At 54.4% G+C, this 21,388-nt stretch overlaps 2 protein-coding genes across 6 annotated transcripts in view; one reads left to right on the top strand and one right to left on the bottom strand.

Moving 5' to 3' along the window:
- Positions 1-3,885: 3,885 nt before the first annotated feature.
- PSME3IP1 (proteasome activator subunit 3 interacting protein 1) lies at positions 3,886-19,215 on the bottom strand. Its single transcript, XM_062007787.1, has 7 exons — positions 19,051-19,215; positions 15,566-15,709; positions 15,095-15,193; positions 12,900-13,022; positions 8,481-8,613; positions 6,966-7,030; positions 3,886-4,545 (listed from the first exon to the last, which is right to left on the bottom strand). Exons 2-7 carry the CDS (start codon positions 15,693-15,695, stop codon positions 4,337-4,339), a joined length of 759 nt encoding a protein of 252 aa, XP_061863771.1. The 5' UTR covers positions 15,696-15,709; positions 19,051-19,215; the 3' UTR covers positions 3,886-4,336.
- Positions 19,216-19,521: 306 nt separating this feature from the next.
- The window catches only part of RSPRY1 (ring finger and SPRY domain containing 1), a 40,359-nt gene continuing 38,492 nt past the window's right edge, over positions 19,522-21,388 (top strand). For all 5 annotated transcript variants that reach the window (XM_062007768.1, XM_062007766.1, XM_062007769.1 and 2 more), the window contains exon 1: positions 19,522-19,624. The gene's annotated coding sequence lies outside the window, so the exon portion shown is untranslated. The remainder of the gene's footprint in view (positions 19,625-21,388) is intronic.

Raw genomic sequence — 21,388 nt, forward strand, 5'->3', positions numbered from 1 at the left:
CAGCTGTTGGGGTGCTGGGAGCAGTTGATGGGGTGCTGGGAGCAGTTCTTGGGGTGCTGGGAGTGTCTGATGTGTTGGATGCTGGGAGCAGCTGATGGAGTCTGGGAGCAGTGATGTGTTGGGGTGCTGGGAGCAGCTCTTGGGGTGCTGGGAGCAGCTGTTGGGGTGCTGGGAGCAGTTGATGGGGTGCTGGGAGTGGCTGATGTGTTGGGTGCTGGGAGCAGCTGATGGGGTGCTGGGAGCAGCTCTTGGGGTGCTGGGAGTGGCTGATGTGTTGGGTGCTGGGAGCAGCTGATGGGGTGCTGGGAGCAGCTGATGGGGTCTGGGAGCAGTGATGTGTTGGGGTGCTGGGAGCAGCTGTTGGGGTGCTGGGAGCAGTTGATGGGGTGCTGGGAGCAGCTGTTGGGGTGCTGGGAGCAGTTGATGGGGTGCTGGGAGCAGTTCTTGGGGTGCTGGGAGTGTCTGATGTGTTGGATGCTGGGAGCAGCTGATGGAGTCTGGGAGCAGTGATGTGTTGGGGTGCTGGGAGCAGCTCTTGGGGTGCTGGGAGCAGCTGTTGGGGTGCTGGGAGCAGTTGATGGGGTGCTGGGAGTGGCTGATGTGTTGGGTGCTGGGAGCAGCTGATGGGGTGCTGGGAGCAGCTCTTGGGGTGCTGGGAGTGGCTGATGTGTTGGGTGCTGGGAGCAGCTGATGGGGTGCTGGGAGCAGCTGATGGGGTCTGGGAGCAGTGATGTGTTGGGGTGCTGGGAGCAGCTGTTGGGGTGCTGGGAGCAGTTGATGGGGTGCTGGGAGCAGCTGTTGGGGTGCTGGGAGCAGTTGATGGGGTGCTGGGAGCAGTTCTTGGGGTGCTGGGAGTGTCTGATGTGTTGGATGCTGGGAGCAGCTGATGGAGTCTGGGAGCAGTGATGTGTTGGGGTGCTGGGAGCAGCTCTTGGGGTGCTGGGAGCAGCTGATGGGGTGCTGGGAGCAGTTGATGGGGTGCTGGGAGTGGCTGATGTGTTGGGTGCTGGGAGCAGCTGATGGGGTGCTGGGAGCAGCTCTTGGGGTGCTGGGAGTGGCTGATGTGTTGGGTGCTGGGAGCAGCTGATGGGGTGCTGGGAGCAGCTGATGGGGTGCTGGGAGTCACTGATATGTTGGGTGCTGGGAGCAGCTGATGGGGTGCTGGGAACAGCTCTTGGGGTGCTGGGAGTCGCTGATATGTTGGGTGCTGGGAGCAGCTGATGGGGTGCTGGGGGTTTGGAGCACCCTGACACAGGGTCCCAGACACACAGCTGCTCACATCTCTGGGTGCTGAGCCCCAGGACAGGCCCCCAGGTGATTTGCTGGAGGTGGGGGGTGGGATGGGGATGTCCCAGGAGGGGCAGCAGCCCCCTCAGTGCACTCCAGCAGCTCCCAGGCCTGCCTGGGCCAAGGGCAGGGGGCTGGGGAGGTGACACCCACAACAACCTGGGGAAGGGTGTTCCTTGGTTCACTGCTGCTTTATCTCTCCCAAGGTTTCCAAGGCTGAGGAACAAAAGCTGCCCAGGAGCAGAGGGGGGTAGTGCAATGTGCTCTCCAGCAGCTCCTCCCAGCTCCCTGCAGCCCTCCCACCTGCCTCCTGCTGCTGGGGAGCTGGAGGGACCCCGGGGATCAGCCACCTCACACCCAGCTGCAGCAGGTGCCACTGACCCTGTCCTCACTGGGGAGGGAGGCTGAGGGTCTGTGTGACACCCCCCTGCATGCAGGGGGCTGCTGCCTGGGCTCACAACCAGTAGCCACCAGTAGCCCAGGTGTGGTGGTCACCATTGGCCTGGGCTGGGGAGGGGGAGGCCCCGTCCCTGGGGGCAGCTGGGACCACTCTGGGCAATCTTGGCTTTGCCAAGAGTGTTGATGGTTGTCCTACTGCTCTCTGAAGGAGCAGAGAGAGGCATCTGTGGAGCTGCCCCTGGGGCACACAGCAAAGACAAGCGCCTGAAAAACCCCAAACACAAGAAGATCTGAACCCACCATGGAAGGAGGGAGTCACCAGAGCTGGCTGCTCCTCAGCACACAGCCCCAGGCCCCTGTTCCTGCCACAGCTGCTGTTCCCAGCAGGTCTGATCCCTCCTCCAGCCCCTCAACTCTCTGTGTGTCAGTGCACTCGAGTGCTCCAGGGGCTGGGGCAGCTCTGCAGGGTCCTGACATGGAGCTGACTCAGATTCAAAAGGCTCCTGTGAGCCAAAGGCCTTCCCCAAGCACCCCACTCCTGCTCTTCTGGGAGGAGGGGAGCAGGGGACTCAGTTTTGCCAAGTCCTGTCACCTCCTGCCCTTGCACAGTGTGACACAACCACCCCCATCTCACCTGCAGCCCTCCCTCAGACCACCACATCTGCCTGATAACTCCCACCACACATTTCAGCCTCAATCAGCCATTTCAGTTGTGCAAAAGCCCACTCAGGAAGATGCCCCCAGTGTGCCCAGAGCCTGGCCAGGCTGCTCTGGCTCTGTGGAGATCTCTGATGGAGCTCCAGGCTGGGGAAGGGCACCCTGCACCTCTCACCAACTGCTCAAGGCTGTGGCAAATGCAGCTCCCAAGAGGGAAGGGAACTTCTGCAGTGCAGGGCTTCCACATCCCTCCACAGCTCAGTAGGAGGCCAGTCATGAAATGCAAAGCTTCAGGGAGGCAGCAAGAGATGGAGCCACTTCCCACCTGAAAGTGCTGTGACTCCAGCAGCCAAAGAGGCAGGAGCAGCTCTGGAGCAAAGAGGAGGTGCCAGGCAGCCCAGGAGCACAGGGGAGGGATCAGTGTGTTTATAAGGCTCTGGTTGCACAGTGGGGCTGTGCAAACAGAGTGTGTTTGGCCAAGGAGAGCTTTGGCCTGAGCAGAACTCACCCTGCTTCCTCTGGGGTAGTTCCACACTCAGCCAAGGCCTGAATCCTGCTGACAGCCCTCAGGTGTCACTGCTCACACCTCGGGTACCAGCCCTTTGGGACACACACAGCAGCTCCTTTCTCACAGCACATGGAGCAGCAAGGCTGGGAGGACACTGCCAAAGACACTTCCACCTCTGTGTGCTGGAGCAGGGCTGTCCCAACCCTCACACCTCCCTCACAGGTGGAAGGACAGGCCCTGAGCTTCCACAGCCACTTCTCCCTCATGCCTGGCTCCCTGGTCCACACCACCCAGACACACCCCCAGGGAGGGTTTCTTACAGCCAACACACCCTCAAAACCCACTGGCTGCAGAGGATGGCTGAGTCCCACACCCTGCACAAGGGGAGTTGCCTGAACTGGGGAACCCCAGCATGGGTGGGTGGGAAGGGCCCTGCAGAGCTGCTGCAGCCCCAGCCCCTGCTCCAGCAGCTTCCCCTGGCTCAGGGGGCACAGCAACGTGTCCAGCTGGGGTTGGAAACCTCCTGAGCAGGAGCCTCCACACCCTCCCTGGGCAGCCTGGGCCAGGGCTCCCTCACCTCAGCACCAAAGGACTTGCTCCTCCTGGGCCAGGGGAACTGTTTGTGTTCTTGTGTCCCTTCCCCCTTGTGCTGTCCCTGGGCACCACAGAACAAAGCCCATCCCCATCCCCTTGCCAGCACTGGTAAGGTTCCCCACCAGTCTCAAGAAGCTCCCACCTGCTCTGGATTCCTGCTCCTCAGGACAGTGCTGCAGAAAAGCTGTTTGGTGTGTCCCTGGGGCTGCTGGAGCATCATCTGGGGCAGAGCAGCCACTGCAGCTCCTCTCAGCTCCCTCCAAAACAAGAGTTTGCCATCCCTGACTCCACCTTTGCAGCTTGTGCCTGGCCTGGCTGGTGCTCTGAGCAAGGGGCTGGCTGGGCAGAGCACAAACTGCTGAATGGAATGAGAACAATTATGAATGGCACAAGCTGAGAGAGACAGAGAGAGAGAGGGGGAGAGGGAAAAAAAGCAGCAATGCATTCAGAATGTCTTTAATCATGTCACACTAAAACTTCCTTCCAGTGTCATGGCAATCTACACTTCACCATCTGCCTGATTGTTGTTCTGCCCCCATTTCTCAAACCCAGGATAAAAATGACATTTGAAACCAGAACACATGGCTGCTTCTGCAAGGCTTCACTGCTTCAGGGGAGGGGTTGGTGGTGCCTGTTGCTCTTGGATCAGCTCCTCAGATCACTCTTGCTTCGCATCACCTTCAAAAGCTAAAGCTCTCAATGCCTGCCCTCACAGCTCCACACCAGCAGAGGGGATCCCTGCTTTGGGCTGGGCCAGGTGGAGAGGGAGGGAAGGAAACAAGACAACCCCAAAGGGCTGGAATGAGTTACTGCAGGAGGATGAGAGTGTAGTGGAGCCGAGAGGCCACGGGGAGAGGCTGTGTGCAGGGCAGGGACGCGGCCAGACGCCGCTCAGGGCCCGTCGAAGAAGCCGTTGCCGCGGAAGACGGAGGAGACGATCTTGCCCGTGGAGTTGATGGTGCCCTCGCTGTCGGAGCTCGACTCCGAGTCGCTGCTGCCCGAGTAGGCGCCGAGGCCGGGCAGGATGCCGATGCACACGGCTGCCGAGGGGCAGTGCACGGCCGGGCCCGCGGGGCTGCTGCCCGAGCACGGCGCCGTGGCTGCAAGAGGAAGCCCGAGGGACCCTGTGAGCGGTGCCTTGGGGAGCTGATGGCACAAGGCAAAGAGGCAGGGCTGGCTCTGCTTGGAAAAGCCCTTGGAGCAGTGCCAGCCCTGCCCAGCACTGACCCACAGGCACCCACTGAGGATGGGGTGGAAGAGGAGCAGCCCCAGGGGGGGTGAGATCCCTCTTCAGTGAGGCTTTGTGCTTCCCAAGCCCAGCCCAGCCTCTGACAGCACCATTAGTGCCCATTACTGACAATCTCCCTTGATTAAACTCTCAGTGCCAAAGGAGGGGTGCAATTTGCATGTGATTAGTGCCTCTGCCTGGTGCACAGCCCGTGGGCTTCTCCCTCCCCCACCGATGCTGAGAGAGGGATGAAACCACGAGGAGAGACCTGGATTGGGGCTGGATGAAATCAAACTCAGGAGCTCCTGGATGGAATCACTCAGGAGTGCTGCAGCTCCTCCTGGGGAGAGCAGCAGCACTGGAGGCAAGGCTGGAAAAGGTCCCCGTGGGGAGGAGGGTTTGGGTGTGATCCAGCTCTGCTCCAGGCAGGAATCACAGCAGCACAGAATCACAGCATCAGTGGGGTTGGCAAAGCCCCTGAGGCTGCTGCAGTCCCAGCCCTGGCCTCACCCTGCCCAGCCCAGCACTGACCCACAGCCCTCAGCACCTCAGCTCCAGGGCTTTGGGATCCCTCCAGGGCTGGGCACTGCCCCAGCTCCCTGGGCAGCCTGGCACAGGGCTCACACCCCTCTCAGGGAAACAGTTGTGCCTCAGCTCCAAGCTCAGCCTCCCCTGCAATGGCTGTGAAGGGGCTGAGGGCCAACGCTGAGGGATGTGCAGGGCTGCTGAGCAGCTGCACACAACCCAAACCCTGCCTCTGAGCTGCTGCCTGTGCAGCTGACACAGAGCAGGGACCAAACTGCCCCAGACCCTGCAGTTGCCCCTCAGATGGGAAACCCCATTGGAAGGGGAAGAGCACAAAGGTCTCCTCCTGGCAAAAGGCAACTGCAGCCCCTTTCCTCTTGTCTTGGCATTTGTTCCTTGGGAGCAGAGCCTGACCCCCAGCTCCCTGCAGCCTCCTGTCAGGGAGTGTCAGAGAGGGCTCCTGGCTGCCCTCAGCCTCTTCTCCAGGCTCAACACCCCCATTCCCTCAGCCCCTCCCCAGCCCCTTGTGCTCCAGCCCCTTCCCCAGCTCTGTGCCCGGCTCTGGCCACGCTGCAGCCCCTCAGTGTCCCTGTGGCAGTGAGTGAGGGGCCCAGCACTGACACAGCCCTGGAGCTGCAGCCCCTCAGTGTCCCTGTGGCAGTGAGTGAGGGGCCCAGCACTGACACAGCCCTGGAGCTGCAGCCTCCCCAGGGCCCAGCACAGGGGACAATCCCTGCCCTGCTCCTGCTGCCCCACCAGTGCTGATCCCAGCCAGGCTGCCCTTGGCCTCTTTGCCCACCTGGGTAAATAAAGCCATCCTGACAGGGAGGACTTGCTACCTCAAGGGATTTCTTTTCTCAGCACTAGTTTAAACCCAGCTCTATGCTGGCATTACAGATTTTTCTTGTGCAGTTGTCAGCTTGATGCTTGTCAAGTACCAAACCCACTAAATCAGAATAAATAGCTCTGCTTTGTGTAATTGAGCATTTTCTTGTGCTATAACAGCAAAGCTGGGGAGAAGTTTTAGCCCATTGTTCTGTTAGTCAGTGTCTGCCATCTTCCACAGCTCATTAATTATTTGCAGCACTCATAGTTTACTGAACAGAAGGAGGTTCAGGAAGTGCCTTGGGTTGTCATTACACAACTGCAGCTCACCCTGTTTGTGTCAGAGGATCTTGACAGCAAATCAGTTGCAGCCCTGACAGTTAAGACTGAAAGGCAACTTAATTTTCCTTCCAGTTCCCCATTGTCTTCTGAAACCAATTGGCTGCAGGATGGACAAATTCACTGCATGAAGAGCTGGGAGTGGATGTACACAAACACATCACACAGGGCTGTGAGGAGGAAGGGGATGAGCTGTGCTCTTTGTCTCCTGTCAGACAGAACAAGTGCCAGGCTGGAAATGCAGCTGAGGAGACTCCTATTAGTCATCAGGTAAAACTCTTTAAGGGTAGGATCAGTTAAGCATAAACTGCCTAAGGAGGCTGCACAGACTGTCTGTGGAGATTTAAGAGCAGCTTAGACAAGCATCTGTCAGGGATGGTTTAGGCAGGGGACTGACTGAGGACCTGTGGAGCTTCCTGCAGCCCTGTGATGGCTGCCAGCACCTCTAGTTACCATTTGTGCTGCTTTGGGAGAGAGTTGTCAGCCATGGCCTGTGCTGTCTCACACAATGAGGGAGCAGGACAGCAAATCCTCTGTCAGATTTCACCCCAAGTCAGTGGCTGAGAGACAGACAGCTTCCCAGGAGCACAAACCAGGACATACCTTGATTCTTTTCATCATGATCAGTGTCTAGTTTCAACCTCTTCACGCTGTTGCCACCATCTGAACTGTGTGGAGGGAAAGAAACAACCTCTTAAGCAACCACTTAATGACTGGGAAGTTCAAGTCACATCTTTGATTGGAATCATTTTGGTTGGACACAATCCCTGCCCTGCTCCTGCTGCCCCCCCAGTGCTGATCCCAGCCAGGCTGCCCTTGGCCTTCTTGCCCCCCTGGGCACGCTGCTGGCTCCTGTCCAGCTGCTGGCACCAACCCCCCCAGGCCCTTTCCCTGCAGCAGTTTCCAGCCCCTCTGCCCCAGCCTGGAGCTGCCTGAGCTTGGTGAGGCCCAAGGGCAGGACCCAGCCCTGGGCTTTGTTCAGCCTCATCCCTCAGCCCAAGGCTGTTTTTTGAGTCTGTCCTATTTTGGCCACTTTGAACTAAAAGGTAAGATGTCAAAACCAGAGGAGTGCAAAGGCAGTGTGTGAAGGCACTGCCAGGGTGGTTAGGATGCTGTCTCCACAGAGATGCCATCTGCAGACTTTAGCTGTGCCACAAAGCACATGCAGCTCCTTCTCTGCAGCCCACTGCCTTAAGCACTAGTAGTTACAAGCCAAAAAACAACCCAACCCATTATTGGCTGCTTGTTATCAGTTCATGGCTTTTCTTCTCTGCCTTCCAAAAACCCAAACAGCCCTCCCCCCACTCCCCAGCAGGTGGTGGAACTGCTCACTTCAGCTTTCAGAGGTGCAATTCCTGCTGCACTGGGAGCTGACATTGCCCTACCAGATAAGCTTCTAAAAGAATCTTTCATTCTCTGGGACAGATCCAAACCACTGACTGAATTTTGAGACGTCAGGAATCATCTCAAGCAGCAAAGGGCTCATCTGTGGGAAATCAGGCTGGTCCCACAGGCTTCTCCATAACCTGCAGCACACCAGCAGCTGCGTTTGTGGGCCAAGAGGAAAACAGCAAATGGATCCAAACCCCAGCTGCCATCTCCCTGGGATGGAGAGGGTGTGGATGTAGCACTGCAGATCATCTGAGGAACGAGGGGAGTTTGCCTGAGGCCCTCAAGATCAAATTGGTAGCCAAAGCTCCTGTGGTGTAACCCTCCTGTGCCTGCTGCTGCCCCAAGCAGCCATCAGCACCATCCATCTTAGGCACAGCATTGTGCAAACCTGAATGAAATCACATGAGGTGACACTGCTGTCTACAAATAGAGATGGAAAATAGATTCCCCCTAGATCCCCAGGCAGGATTGCCCAAGCCTGGCAGTCCACAATGAAGAGCCTTCCCACTTGCTTTACACACACTCCTCTCTCTGAATCGCTTCATGTTTTCCCCACAGTTGATGAGAGCCTATAGAAACAAGCCTGGTCTTTTCTCCTGCCTCCCCCCTTTTCTTCTTTGGGGCTAAGGTTCACACCTCACTCTCTGGAGGCAGTTTTGGCCTGCCTCCCTTTACACTGCTCACTGGGTTCCGTTCCTCAGGAATTTATAGAGGTGTGAAACTAACCTTCTGTGTTTCACAGCTCCTGCCAACAGCTTTGCCTGAGAGAATTTGTTCTTGTTTTCCACTGACTTCATGGGCAATTTCTTCTCAGTTTCCTTCTTTGGGTCCATACTGACTCCCACTTTGGTGAGAGTGCTGTGAATTAAGGGTTAAGGATCAGCTGGGGAGGAATGGAGAGAACAGACACTTCCTCTCTGATATATTTAGCCAGCTCTGCTGACAGCAGAGACCCAAGTTCATTCATATATTCTAACAAAACAGACTGATTTGTACTGACATTTCACTGGCACCTTTGGCCAGGACAGAAGAGGCTTCACCCTCTGGGTCAGGGCTCTCTGGGGTGGCTCCAGCTCACCCTGTAAGGCAGCAGCCTGGGAGCTGCTTCTCTGAAGGCACAACACAGGACACATCCAGCACCCAGAAACATACCCATCATCCTGCCTTTCCCTGAAGGTCTTAGAAAAGCAAAACACATCAGACTGGATCAGAAAAAGCAACAAATGAAGAACTCCTACACAATCATTTGCTGTTTCAACCCCTAACCCTTACCTAAAAGCCTCAATATGTGGGCTCACTACCTCTCTTCAATTTCCTTTCTGCTGAGCCCAGCAGACTTCAGCCTCCCAAAACAAACCAGTTGCATTTTCTCTTCTGGTATTTATTGCTGTAACTCTTCAGCTCCTGTCTTTGTAAGGGACCACAAGGCTATTTATTACTGTTGGTTTGAACACCAGCCCCAAGAGGAAGGAGATTGATCCAATTAAGGGTACACATGGCCCAAGATTCACCCAAAACACTGCAACTGCACAGAACAGCTCCTGTAGCTTAAACCAGTGCTAACAAGGAGGGGTACAGCTGAGACCCAGAACGAGGCAGACATGCTTAAGCAGGTTCTCAGACAGTCTAAGAAGGAGCTTTGGTCTGTCACTAAGGCAGACTCTTGTGCAGCAGGACCTACTCCCATCCCCACTAACAGCCAGTGGGCTCTGATGGAGTGAGGGCCCTCAAAGACCCTGTTTGCTGATGAATCCCAGCGTGGTGGGGGCTGGAAGGGCCCTGCAGAGCTGCTGCAGCACCAGCCCCTGCTCAAGCAGCTTCCCCTGGCTCAGGGGGCACAGGAACGTGTCCAGCTGGGGTTGGAAACCTCCTGAGAAGGAGCCTCCACACCCTCCCTGGGCAGCCTGGGCCAGGGCTCCCTCACCTCAGCACCAAAGCACTTGCTCCTCCTGGGCCAGGGGAACTGTTTGTGTTGCAGCCTGTGCCCATCACCCCTTGTGCTGTCCCTGGGCACCACAGAGCAAAGCCCATCCCCATCCTCCTGACACCCACCCTTGAGGCATTTCTCAGCACTGCTGAGGTGCCCCTGAGCTCAGGCTTCTCTTCCCCAGGCTCAACAGCCCCAGGGCTGCAGCCTTTCCTCCTCACACACATGTTCCAGCCCCTCAGCATCTTGCTGTCCCTGCCCTGGCCTCTCTCCAGCAGTTCTCTGTTTCTCTTGAACTGAGGAGCCTAAAATGGGTTGTCAGAGGAGTCACAAATCTCCTGCAAAGCTCTGAAACTGCACACAGTGAAGGCAGATGGCATTTAAAAGGGTATCTGCTCACAACTCTAAAGCTGGCTTTCTATGAGTTTCCTCTCTCTCTGCAATTCCACTGAGCAGGTGCCACAGCCACAAGCTGGAGCTTCACAGTTGCCTCAGCTAATGCAGACAAATACTGGACAGTGAATTTCACGTTGAGGAACCACAGACTTGAACTCACAGAGGATTTTTCCCCCACTAAATGAACTCCTGCAAATCAAAACCTCTTCCACCTTCCTTTGAAGTGACACACTCAGAGCCTTCCATCCTTTTACAAGTAGGAGAGTTCACACGCCATTTCTCCTCTGACTTTCCTGAGGATACAGCAGTAACCCAGAGCTAAGGATACAGCAGTAACCCAGACTGCTCCTTGCCTCTAATCAAAGTGCTTTTAGTCAAAACCAGACTGCTCAAAGACACTTCTTTCATGAGATGGCCCAGGAGTGCCATCCTGTGGCTATCACAAGCAATCTGAAAGCTCCTCCTGACCAACAGCTTGATGCTGCAACACATGATTGTGCACCCTGTGGTGTCCAACCTCCACAGTTCAGTTCAGTACCTTGTTATGTCCTAATACTGCACTACCACCTGGCTGAGGAACCCAAAGGTTCTCACTCCTACCTGGGATGCCACTCTCCTAACACTCCTCAACTCACATTTTCAACAGAGATCTTACATGTCCTGCTGCCATTAGCAAATGTAACACTCTGCCTAGCCAAGAAGTGTCCCCTCTCAGGGAGGCTGCAGCAGAAATAAACCACTCAGCCTTAAACATCAGCTGCATTAGTAAATCTGCCCTACAGCAAAGCTTGCTGCTTGGAGGGGGATTCTTCCTACATCTACATAGGATTTAGGACAAGAGGATGTTGTTCTCAAAGCCTTCCTGGCTTAAGAAAAATACCTGCAGGGTCTGGAGAGGGTGAAAACAACCCCTAGTTGTTCATGTAGGAGGAAGGAAAATTCCTGTGCATCCATGCATAAGAATGTCTTACACTTGAGAGCACATTAAAACCTTGCAAGGCATGCTTATCCTTAAGAGTAGGATTTCCTGATTGCTCAACCTAAAAATGAAGGAAAAAAGCAAGCAAAAAAGCAAAGCTCAGTCCTTGAATGCTGACATAGGTCTGACCATGAAATTACTACCCCTGGGTAGCTTACATTGGATGCTATACCAGGAAAATGACCAAACAATCAGACCCACTGGGCTGACATTCCTCTGATTAGACTAGAAGAGCACTTGAAGATCAGCCATAGATGCAGCATGTTTAACCAGCACCCACTGGTCTGTCACTACAGAGATTTCACTGGTATCAGCCTGAGGATACAAACCCATTGTTTGCATCTGAAAAGAAACCAGTGGTTGTGCAAGTTGCTCTGAGGTTGCTTGAAGTACTATGATTGGACCAAAAGGAAACTGAATGGGCAAAAGATCTCAGTTGGTTGTGAGATGAGGTGACTAGAAAACATCCTGCCTCCCTCCAGCTCATGAGCAGTGAGCTGTGAGTTCCAGAGTCTGATTTTCAGCAAGACTCTGGATACAGAGCCAGATGGTACTAAGAGACTGCAAAGATGGTGGTTAGATGGCCTGTGTGTCTGATGCACTTGAATCTGTGCAGAACCTGGTGGTGCAGCTAATTCAAGAGAAGCCAAGATTCCCTCTGGGCTGGTATGGTTCAGCCCAGACATGTGTGACCTAACCAGAGCTGGCAGCTGCAGCCACAGCACAACCCTGCATCAGCCAGACCCACAAGCCATGGTCACCCAAACTATGCCATGGATGTGCCATAATTAGATCCTCCAAATCAAGACAAATATTCCAAATCTGTCATCCAACTACAGCCTGTTTCTGAGGTAAAAACCAATGCATCAGTGTTGCTTTTTCTTAAACACCTTGGGGAGGTGGCTCAGCTGCTCTTCACAGACACATGCTCCAAGCTGTGGGCTGTTCACTAACCCAAGGCAAGGCAGAGCTTGGCAGCATTGGCACTGCCTGCTGACTGGTTTTGGTCACCTCCTTGTGTCCACTAACTCCTCTGCTTATACTAAAGCATCTTTGAGAACCTGTATTCACTGATGACTTAAAAGTAATGGCTTTCATTAGGAGGCAAAGAAACCATCAGGTTCAATTCACCTCAAACAGCTCAATGCTTGGCTTACACAGAAACTCTTGACTGGCACTGATTAAAGAGAAAAAGCATCCTGTATTCTTTTCTAGCACATCTTCCTGAAATGCTGGCATTTGACAGCAAAGCCAAACTGTCCTGCTGTTAGTACTGCCTCAAAAGTCTGTCCTCTCCAAAGGAGCTGAGGCTCCCTGGGCACTTACTTCCCAGAAGAAAGTCAATGTATCTGCACAGATGGATTTCATTTCCCATCCTGCAGTTAGCAGCAAGGGAGAAAAGCAGCTGATACATCCAGAATAACAGAGAGAGCAATTCAAACATTATTTCAAAGAGGTATCTTAAAACCAGCCAATATGCATTAAAAAAAAACCCCAAGCAAACACTTTTCAGTAAGAAGACAAACCTCTGAAGATTACAACAGTCTTTGCAGTCTCCTTCTCTTTGTAGCTATGGCATTTCATGGCCTCAAAAATGGAAACCCAAACCACAAACAACAGGGAGGGGGAGAAGGAAAGAAAAATGCCCAAACCACGTGGGGGCTGAGGTGAGGGGAACAGCAAACATTAGACAGGAGAGCCAGGCTACGATGAACACCTTAAAAGTCTGTCACGGTGCACGTTCTGTAAAGTGGTTTTATAGGAAGAATGTCAACAAGAGATTAAAACTGCAGCCTGGTTTCTTCTCCTCTACAGCACCACCACCATTTTAATGCAAAGGATATTCTGTACTCATTGAGTTCTTTCAGCTCCTCTTCTCTTCGTTGCTTTTCTAGTAGCTCTTGCTGCCGAGAAACCTCATCAAGGAAATGTGTCTCGTCTTCATCCAAGCCTCTCACCATGTTTTCTGAAGAGAGGAAAAGGACATGTCCTGATAAGCTAAAACCACTCAGGGAGAAGCCATTTATTCCTTGAGCCTTTCCCAATGATCCTTGAACCTTTCCCAGTGATTTCAAACAGCCCCATCAATAGAGGTGAGTGGCCACATCTCACGTGGGACGCTTGTTAAGGCTGACAGGGTCAAATCGTCTGCACAGCCACTGGGAACACAGGGAGTAGAGGCCTGAGTGATCTGAGTGTTGCAGCAGTCACACTGCTGGGCTGAGAAAAGGCTACAAAGCAAACTCCACAAGCTACCTGCTGGATCCTGAAGGAGTACAAGCACTTCCCAGCTAATGACAGTGGATGCTAACCAGCTGAAAGTCCTCCACACCCCAGTGTGTGGCCTACAGCACACACACAGCCTGAACGTGACACTAGTGCAACAGAGACAGCTCCCAGGGAGCCATGAAATGCTGTAGCACTGCTGACACAATTAAGGGAAATTGAACAAGAATTGCTTAGTCCCATCACCAAAGATGACTTGGATCAAAGGTTTACTGGTGTAAACTGGTCAGAACGCTGCAGGTGCAGTTGTAGACTTAACGCTGCTACTTGGACTTTCCAGTTTTCACCACTAAAATGACAAATAAAGAGACAGGAAGCAACTTCCCCAATTTTGGGCACCATAAGCACTGAGAAAGAACATTTTTGAAGTTGCATTTTAGAGAATAGCAGTGCTGGTTTTCATTTAAAAGGCTGTAACATTGCCTTTGAACAGGAGGATGTTCTTTCAATGCCTGGCAGAAAGAACAGCTAGGCTGGACACCTGCTTTGACCTGCACAGGTTTAGAGTAAGAAAGTTTGTGTGTTTGGGCAAACACAATTCTTCAGCATTGAGGTATTTGTCCTCCCAGGTCCTACCATCCACTGGTCAGAAGGATGGTGCACTAAGTTCATTTTCTACTCCTCCAAAATCCCCACGGAGAGAAAAAGCTGCCTGGGAACACTTTAAGGCAAATTCAAAGGTCTCAGCAGAAAACTCTTGTCTCAAGTGGCCAAACTGGGCTGAACTCTGATGAGGTAACTAACAGTCCACAGCCCACCCAATGCTGATCTCATTTACCTTCTCCTAAAGAAATGTGGCTACAGGAACCCCTTTAAAAGCACCAACCAGGAGAGGCCATCACAGTAAGCAGCACTGTATCTGCATACACCCAACAGAGCTCAAGATCATGCCATGGCTTTGTTGCATGGTAAGTACAAGAGAAATTCTAGACAGAATCTGATTATGCAAAGTGGAGCATAAAGAACACAATGGTTTGAAGGTAAAGCTTCCAGTTAAAGAACCAAAAGTGATCAGAACCCACCTTAAAGTGGAGTCCCACACTATCATCCTTGTTTCTCTTTAGATACAGTCAACAGCTCCCTTTTTCCCCCAAATGATTGGCTAATAATGTTCTAGTTGGCACCATCCTCTTTGCCCTCAGCAGCACACATACAGGTGATACAGTGCAAAGGATTGTGCTATAAGACCAGACATTCAAACATCAGGAGAGATTAAGTTTCCACTTCATTACATCTACTTTGTGAAACACCAGCTCCTGGATGTTTTACTTCTTCCAAATGAGAATCTTGAGCCTCAAATCACCTTTTTGTCAACTAATTATGGCCAGGAAATAATTATGCTGGGATGGGATTTGTTGATTCAAAGAGAATGGTGAAAGCAAGAGTTCAAAAGTCACAAAACCACGTCACATTTCCACTTCTCCACGGGTTGGTGTCAGGTTTGTTGTGCAAAACAAGCTCAGCATTCCACACTTTGCAGGAATGCAGCTTTGGAACTGTGGGCAGCTGGGGAGTTTTGCATGTGTGCAGTGCTGCCTCAGTGCCTAAACCAGCACAGTGTCTGCAGGGACAGCCACCAGCCTTGAACACCACCACGTTTCAGTAGTACTCATCTGAAGGCTCTGTTTACCCCCTGGAGAGGCAGACAAGACACACAGGCACGTCCCTTAGTCAGATGGTGTGTACAGCTGCTGCACACAACACATGCAGTTTGCTGGCTTTTGGTTCAAAATAGTAACTGCTGGTGCTTACTGAATTTAAATTGCTCCTCAAACTCCTGCTGCTTCTTTTCTCTCTGTTCCTGAAGCCTTTCATACAAGGAGCGTGGGTCATACACCTCCTCTGGGCATTCTGAAAGGAAGCAACAAATCAGGATGTGAGACCAGACATTGGAAACACAAAATCCCCAACAGCTCTTGGCTCCTTGCTTTCAAACTCGTGGAACACAAGCTCCTACCTTTCAGTTCTGTTTCCCACCAATTTGAAACACTCTCTGATCTCTTTCCTATCCTTATCAAAACCACAGAACCTCAAGGGTTGGAAGGGACCTTGAGAGCTCACCCAGTGCAACCCCCCTGCCAGGGCAGCACCACCTAGAGCAGGGCACACAGGGACTCATCCAGCTGGGGTTGAATGTCTCCAGAGAAGGAGCCTCCACAGCCCATCTGGGCAGCTCCCTCACCTCAACAGGGAAGTTTTCCCTTGTGTTTCTCTAGCCCATACCTTTTGGATCCTCAGGTTTCCGGACCTTTTCCCACTCCTCTTGCCTCCTCTTTCTCCGCTCCTCTAGCTCTGATTCAGACACGAACCTCTTGTTAATCACAAGGTCAGCAGTACCATCTCCCCCATCCATTGTGGAACAGCTTCCTAAAAACACAACATGAGGGACACAATGTGAGGATTACAAACCTGAGCCCCTTCTATGACAGGGTGACACACTTGTTGGATGAAGGAAGGGCTGTGGATGTTGTGTACCTTGACTTTAGCAAGGCATTTGACACAGTTGTCTTAGGGAAATTGGCTGTTCTTGGCTTGGATGGGCAGACACATTCTGGGTGAAAAACTGGTGAGATGGTTGGGTCCAGAGAGTTGTGGTCAATGCAGTTAAATCCAGTTGGTGTTATGAGTGCTGTCCCCCAGGGCTCAGTGCTGGGACAACTCCTGTTTAACATCTTTATTAATGATCTGGATGAGGGGATCCAGTGCACCCTTAGTAAGCTGACACCAAGCTGGGTGGAAGTGTCAATCTGCTTGAGGGCAGGGAAGAGATCTAGAGAAGCTGGATGGCTGGGCCAAGGCCAATGCTGTAAGTTTCAATAAAGTCAAGTGCTGGGTCCTGCATTTGGGCCACAACAACTCCCAGCAGTGCTACAGGCTTAGGGAGGAGAGGCTGGCAGCTGCCAGGCAGAGAGGGACCTGGGAATGCTGGTTGACAGCAGCTGAACATGAGCCAACAGTGCGTCCAGGTGGGCAAGAAGGCCAAGGGCATCCTGGCCTGGATCAGGAACAGTGTTGTCAGCAGGAGCAGCGAGCTGATCATTGCCCTGGACACGGCTTTGCTGAGGCTGCACCTCCAAGAGTGTGTCCAGTTCTGGGCCCCTCTCTACAGAAGGACATGGAGGTGCTGGAGAGGATCCAGAGGCAGCTGCCAAGCTAGGAAAGGATTTGGAGCATGTCTCAGATGAGGAAGGGCTGAGGGATCTGGGACTGTTCAGCCTGGAGAAAAGAAGGCTCAGGGGAGACCTTCTTTCTCTACAACTACCTGAAAGGCAGCTGGAGCCAGGTGGGGGTCATAGAATCATAGAATGGTGGGGGTTGGAAGGGACCTTTAGAGATCACCCAGTCCAACCCCCCTGCAGAAGCAGGTTCACCTAGATCAGGTCACACAGGAACGTGTCCAGGTGGGTCTTGAAGCCCTCCAAGGAAGGAGTCTCCACAACCCCTCTGGGCAGCCTGGGCCAGGGCTCCCTCACTCAAACACTGACACAGGTTTTTCTTATGTTTAAGTGGAACCTTTTGTGTTCGAGCTTCATCCCATCACCCCTTGTCCTGTTACTATCTACTATAGAAAAAAGGGATGTCCCAACCTCCTGACACCCACAAGCAATAGAACAGGAGGAAACGGCCTCAAGTTGCCCCAGGGGAGGTTCAGGCTGGGTGTGAGGAGGAGTTTCTGTGCTGCCAGGGCTGTCAGGCATTGGAAGGGGCTGCCCAGGAAGCTGCTGGAGTCACCGTCCCTGGAGGGGTTTCAGAGCTGGGTGGGTGTTGCACTGAGGGCAATGGGCTGGTGGGTGACAGGCTGCACCCCACGAGCTTAAAGGTCTCTTCCAGCTGAAGCCATCCTGTGATTTCACTTGTCAGTGCAGAAGACATTACTGCACATCTTGACAACCAGAGCTGCTGCACTCACAAGGTCAGTTCTCTGCAATTATTCCCCAGGAACTGTTGCCTGAGACACCTGTTTAACTGAGACACCTATTCACTGCACCACTGCTGAGGGAACAGCACCACCTCTTCCTCCTGGAGCTTTACTGTTACCTGTCATGATGCCATCCTGTTGGTTGTCTGCCTCAGGCTGCTTTGCTAAAAGTCATGCTTTCATGGCATTTTCCCCACCCTGCTTTGGCTTTAACTTTAGATAAATACAGAAGAAGAAAAAGCCCATACCTACACACCCCTTTATCTCAGTTCTTACACCTCTCTGCTCTGGAGAAAGGGTTTGACACTTGGCCCTCACTTCAGCTCAGTTCTTTTCATCAGACCTGTGAAAGGTGGAGACAGCTTGCCTGGTTTCAGTGCTCTGAACACAAGTGCTTCACAGGGAGATGTCAGAAATTAGCATCTCATCTCGCTAACCTTCAAAAGCATTCCACAACTCTTGGTTAGGCTTGGACAGACTATGCAGAGGGACTCTCTGTCAGGGGTATACAGAGTTCAGAGGGTGAGTGACAGAGGGAACCCACAGAATCATGGAATGGTGGGGGTAGGAAGGGCCCTGCAGAGCTGCTCCAGCCCAAGCCCCTGCTAAAGCAGGTTCCCCTCCATCAGGGACAAGTCCACTTTCCAGAACACACGGAGCATCAGCTCTGTGACAATCCCTTCTGAAGGTGGTTCAAGCTGGAAACCTCTAGGGAAAATAAAAACTGAACCTCCCTCCTGAACACAGACCCCAGTCTCCTTCCTGGCAGCTTTCCTACCCAAGTGCTGAATGAACAGGACAACCCAGCTCTGCACTTTGGTCAATTTAAGAGAGGAAGCAAAAGGTTCCAATACAATGGTGACAGAAAGTCATAAAAACAAACTGAAGGGATTCCTGTGTGACCTGATCTAGGTGGGACCTGCTTTGGCAAGGAGTTGGACTGGATGGTCATTAGAGGTCTTTTCCAACTCCCACCATTCTATGGTTCTATGATTCTGCGAGGGCACAGCATCATCCAGGGAATAAAGCCTTCAACAGCAAACCACCTGCCCTCTGCATCAGCCAGGCCACTTGCACAAGATACCTGGAGATACCTGAAGCAGATTAAGGTTTCATTACCACTTGCCATCCAGCTACAGCAGCATTTTCACTACAGTCCTGGAAATCGGGGTCTGATCAAACACAACTCAGTGAACAAGTGACCACCACCACATCCTGGGGCACAAAGGTGTGGGGGCGAAACCACACCAAGCAGCAAGCTTTGCCATCGCCGCTGCTGGAACGGAGCTAGACACAACGAGGCAGCGGAGACAAGGCCCTGGCTGCCGCTGTCACTACAGCCACACTTTCAGGCAGCACCGGGCCCTTCCGCCGCCGGCCGCCGCAGACCCGGGCAGCGCTCCCCGCACCTCCGCAGGGCAGCAAAGCGCGCTCTGCCCGGCCCGGGGCCATCCCGGAGCCAGAGGCGGCGCGGCGCTGCCCACCCCGGGGAGTCAGCCCGAAACCCGCCCCCAGGGACCGGCACCGAGGACGCTCGGAGCGGCTGAGCCTCGCGGGGGAGGGGGTGCGTGTCCACGGCCTGCTCGCAGCCCTCCCCGCCGCCTCCTCTCTGCCTTCCCCCCCCACACATACTCCAGGCCCTGCCGCTCCCCGCACCGCGGCCTTGGGCCCGGCCCGCCGCGCTCCCCGGGCCCGGGGCTCTCCGCGCCGCAGCCCGCCCGCGGCCGCTCGCTCACAGCGCCCTGGGCCCCCGCCGCGCCGCGGGCCCCGCGCCGCCCCCAGCACGTACCGCGGCCTCCGGCCCGTCACAGCGAGAGGCGCGACCCGGCGCCGAGCGCCGCCATTGAAGCCCCTCACAGGCCCGCCCCGCTGCGCTCGCCGCCGCTCGCCCCACCTCTTCCGGCCGCCAGAGCCAACCGAGCGAGCTCTTCCTTAGGCGGCCCCTCCACCTCCTGTAGCCAATCCGTGCTAGCGTTACGGAAAGCAGCGCTGCAAGGGCAGCGGCGCGGGAGCACTGGCTCGAGGGTGACGTCAGAGCTGCTCCGCTGCCCGATTGGGCCGGAGGAGGCGGGGGCGGGGCGAGTCGCCAGGGAGACGCCGGGGGCGGGGCCAGACGCGGGGGCGTGGTCTGTTGGGTGGAGGCGGGGCCGGGCGGGCAGGGGGCGGGGCCTTGGGGCGGGGCCGGTCGGGCAGGGGGCGGGGCCTGGCGGGCCGGGCCGGGCCCGGGCGGGGCGTCGCCTCCATCTTTCCGCCGCGCGCCGCCGCGGCACAAAGGAGCGGGGCCGGGCTGGGCTGGAGCGGAGGGGCGCGGGCCCCGCCGCGGGGCCGGGGGGCTGAGGGACGGAACGGAACGGGAAAGGAAGGTAAGGCAAAGCAAAGCGGGGCGGGCAGCGCGGCGGGAACCGTGGCGGTGTGAGGGGGGTGCCGTGGGGCTGAGGCGGAGCGCGGCGGGCTGGCGCTGAGGGGAAGGGGCAGCGCGGGGCTGGGCTGAGGGGCCGGCGGTGGCCCTGAGGAGCCGAGGGCTGGCTGTGGGTTAAGGAGGGGAAGGCGCGTTGCTCGCCGCCACCCTGCCCTCCGCGGGGCCGGGCGTGCCGCTGGCAGCGGGGCCGGTACCGGCGGGGCTGAGGGCCGGGGGCCGGGCCGGAGCAGCCCCGCTGGCCTGAGGCAGCGGCCCGCGCTCCCGCCGCCGCCGCTTGTTTGTACAGGTGTCTTATCGGGGAGCGCCTCAGCCGGGGTAACCAGCGGAGAAAGGCGGGTGGCCCCTGTCTGTCCCCGCTCGCCTGGTGCCCTGCCGCGCTGCTGGCCCACTGGGCACTGCTCATGGAGGCCCCACGGCTGGTGACAGCCGAGGGTAAAGTTAAGAGCTCGCAAAAGCAAGCTGTAAAAACTTGAGTGAAACAGGAGTGGCTGGAGTGGGGCACCCCGAGTCCTTCGCTGCTGGGGCTGGGAGGTGGTGGAACTTTTCAACGGCGCGGCTGTGGTGCTGGGAGATGTTCCAGGTACCTGTATGACTTGCAAAACAAGGGCTTGGGCACAGCGGTTTGGGGTGCGTTGGGCTCTGGTAACGCAGGGGACAAAGTGTCACGCTGCTCTGGCACCTCTTGGGAGCTCAGACAAACGCTTAGGAGAATTCTGTTGAGCCCTTGAGTATTTTGATGTTCATGTAAGAAGACAGGCTCCTGAAAGCTCTTTCCCACACTCAGTGTAAAAATACTTCTGCAGAGCGAGTTCTCTCTCCTTTTCCAGAGAAGGTGTGATGTGAGAGAGCTATCAAATACCATTTTTTTTTGGCCTAGATCTTTTGTTTTGCCTACTTGAGCAAGAGATTAGGCAGCAGCACCTTTCCTAGGAGCATGGTAACGCCTCGGTATTGCTTTGCCCCTTTAGTTGAGTGCTTACAAAGCAGATCTCTTCGCTGTGTGTATTAGGCTGATGTCAAACGTGCATTTCTCTTTTAAGCCCTTTATTTCTGCCCTACTGATCCCTGTTTCTGTCTTGCCTATCTTCATTTCCCCCCCTCTTTTTTTGGTACTGCTGTCTCTTATTTCCTGCTGTGCAGCAGTAGGTTCAGTGTCCCCTGTGGGCAAAGGCTTCACAGAGGTCCAGAGAATTGCTGTAGTCATCTTGGGTTTCATTTTCTGTTTTGTTATTGCAAAATCTTGCTCTGGATCACTCAATATCCACCCCAAGCCCTGAGTTCATTTTGGTGCTCAGCCTGCTATTGGTGTTTCTCAGGCAGCTGAGCTTTGGTCTGTGGGGAGGCATGGATACAAGAGCTGTCTTTGCTCTTCCAAATTGATTCTGCCTTGTAGCTCCTGCACTGTGTTCTGAACGCTGGTGCCTTTGGTCTTTGTTTCCCTGTGTGTCTGTGTCAGTCTTTGTTGTCTTCAACATAAGCAAGAGGGTTTTTTTTCCACTTGGGACTAGCTTTGCCTCAGGTTTTGAGTTTTTCTGTCCTTTGTGAATGCATTTATTTGTTCTGGTGCTTACTTTTTTCCTCTCCTGCTGGTTCTGTGTTCAGTTCTACTTTACTCATCACTTTCTGCACATCCATCAGCACCATGAGGTTATAGACCTACATACACTTGTGTACTGGGACTCTTCCCCTATTTACTTCTCAGTACTGT

This window comes from Colius striatus, chromosome 14, assembly GCF_028858725.1.
Source record: "Colius striatus isolate bColStr4 chromosome 14, bColStr4.1.hap1, whole genome shotgun sequence".
In the NCBI taxonomy this organism is placed as follows: Eukaryota; Metazoa; Chordata; class Aves; order Coliiformes; family Coliidae; genus Colius; species Colius striatus.

Bases quoted from the DNA above. Each gene is read 5' to 3' on its own strand.
- PSME3IP1 (XM_062007787.1), bottom strand. From the start codon at position 15,695: ATGGATGGGGGAGATGGTACTGCTGACCTTGTGATTAACAAGAGGTTC. The intron at 8,614-12,899 runs TATCCTTTGCAT...CCTTAATTCACA, and splicing joins AGAACTCAATGAGTACAGAA to GCACTCTCACCAAAGTGGGA. The intron at 7,031-8,480 runs GTTAGTTTCACA...CCCTCCACACAG, and splicing joins GGAGCTGTGAAACACAGAAG to TTCAGATGGTGGCAACAGCG.